Below are 823 nucleotides of genomic sequence, written 5' to 3' on the forward strand. Positions count from 1 at the left end.
CCCCCGTCCTCTCCCTGCCCCGCCGGACCCCGCCCCTTCCCACCGCTCCCCTCCCCGCGCGTGCGCGCGCGCGTGCGGTGCCTGCCTGCCCGCCCGTGGCCGTGGCCGTGGGTCTCAGGCTCGTGAACTCCGGCAGCGTCGTTAGTTAGTCAGCAGTAGTCAGGAGGTGTGCTGTATGGCAGAGGCTAAGCTGGCCTGAGGGAGAATCCAAACTATCGGGGGCCCCGGGGGGCCTTCGGGACCACAATGGCAGGGGGAGAGAACATTCTCTGGGGCCTTTGTGGATGAAACCGACGACGTAGGAGAATGAGAGATGGTTACCATGCGCGAGACCTAGCCTGGCGGACTTAGCAAGGACTCTTCAGCCTACCAGTGATGGGGTTCTTGCATCCGGCACACTTCTTGGCCACAAAGTTCTTGTAGCAATCCACGCAGTAGTACTGGTCCTCCACGGCAGTGAAGCGCTGCCCGGCCAGCTTCTTAGAGCACGTGACACACACAAAGCACTCGGCGTGCCAGGGCTGGTCCTGGTAAGTGATTCCTCCGGATGTGATGGCCTAGACCAGGGAGCGTAGCACCGGATTCAGAGTCAACCACCACTCGTTGAAGGCCTACTACGTGCCAGGCACCGAGCTGGGCGCTTTGGTATACGTTATCTCATCTCATCGCCACAACGGCCATGGGAGGCAGGGGCGACTAGCGGCCCCGGGTTACAGATGAAGACACCGAGGCTCAGAGAAGGCGAGCCGGTCCCGCAGTGCAACTAGGCGGTGGAGGCGGGCCTCTAGAGCCGGGGGGGGGGGGGGGGGGGGGGGGGGGGGGG

The 823-nt window shown here is 64.0% G+C and overlaps 1 protein-coding gene across 1 annotated transcript in view; it reads right to left on the reverse strand.

Moving 5' to 3' along the window:
- FHL1 (four and a half LIM domains 1) overlaps positions 1 to 823 on the reverse strand; it is a gene marked incomplete at its 5' end in the record, with an annotated part of 2,641 nt that overhangs the window by 606 nt on the left and 1,212 nt on the right. The window contains one exon of the mRNA XM_044912510.1: positions 371 to 557. Within this exon, the coding sequence (XP_044768445.1) occupies positions 371 to 557 (187 nt within the window). The remainder of the gene's footprint in view (positions 1 to 370; positions 558 to 823) is intronic.

The sequence above is a fragment of the Neomonachus schauinslandi genome, unplaced genomic scaffold (genome assembly GCF_002201575.2).
Source record: "Neomonachus schauinslandi unplaced genomic scaffold, ASM220157v2 HiC_scaffold_4282, whole genome shotgun sequence".
Lineage (NCBI taxonomy): Eukaryota > Metazoa > Chordata > Mammalia > Carnivora > Phocidae > Neomonachus > Neomonachus schauinslandi.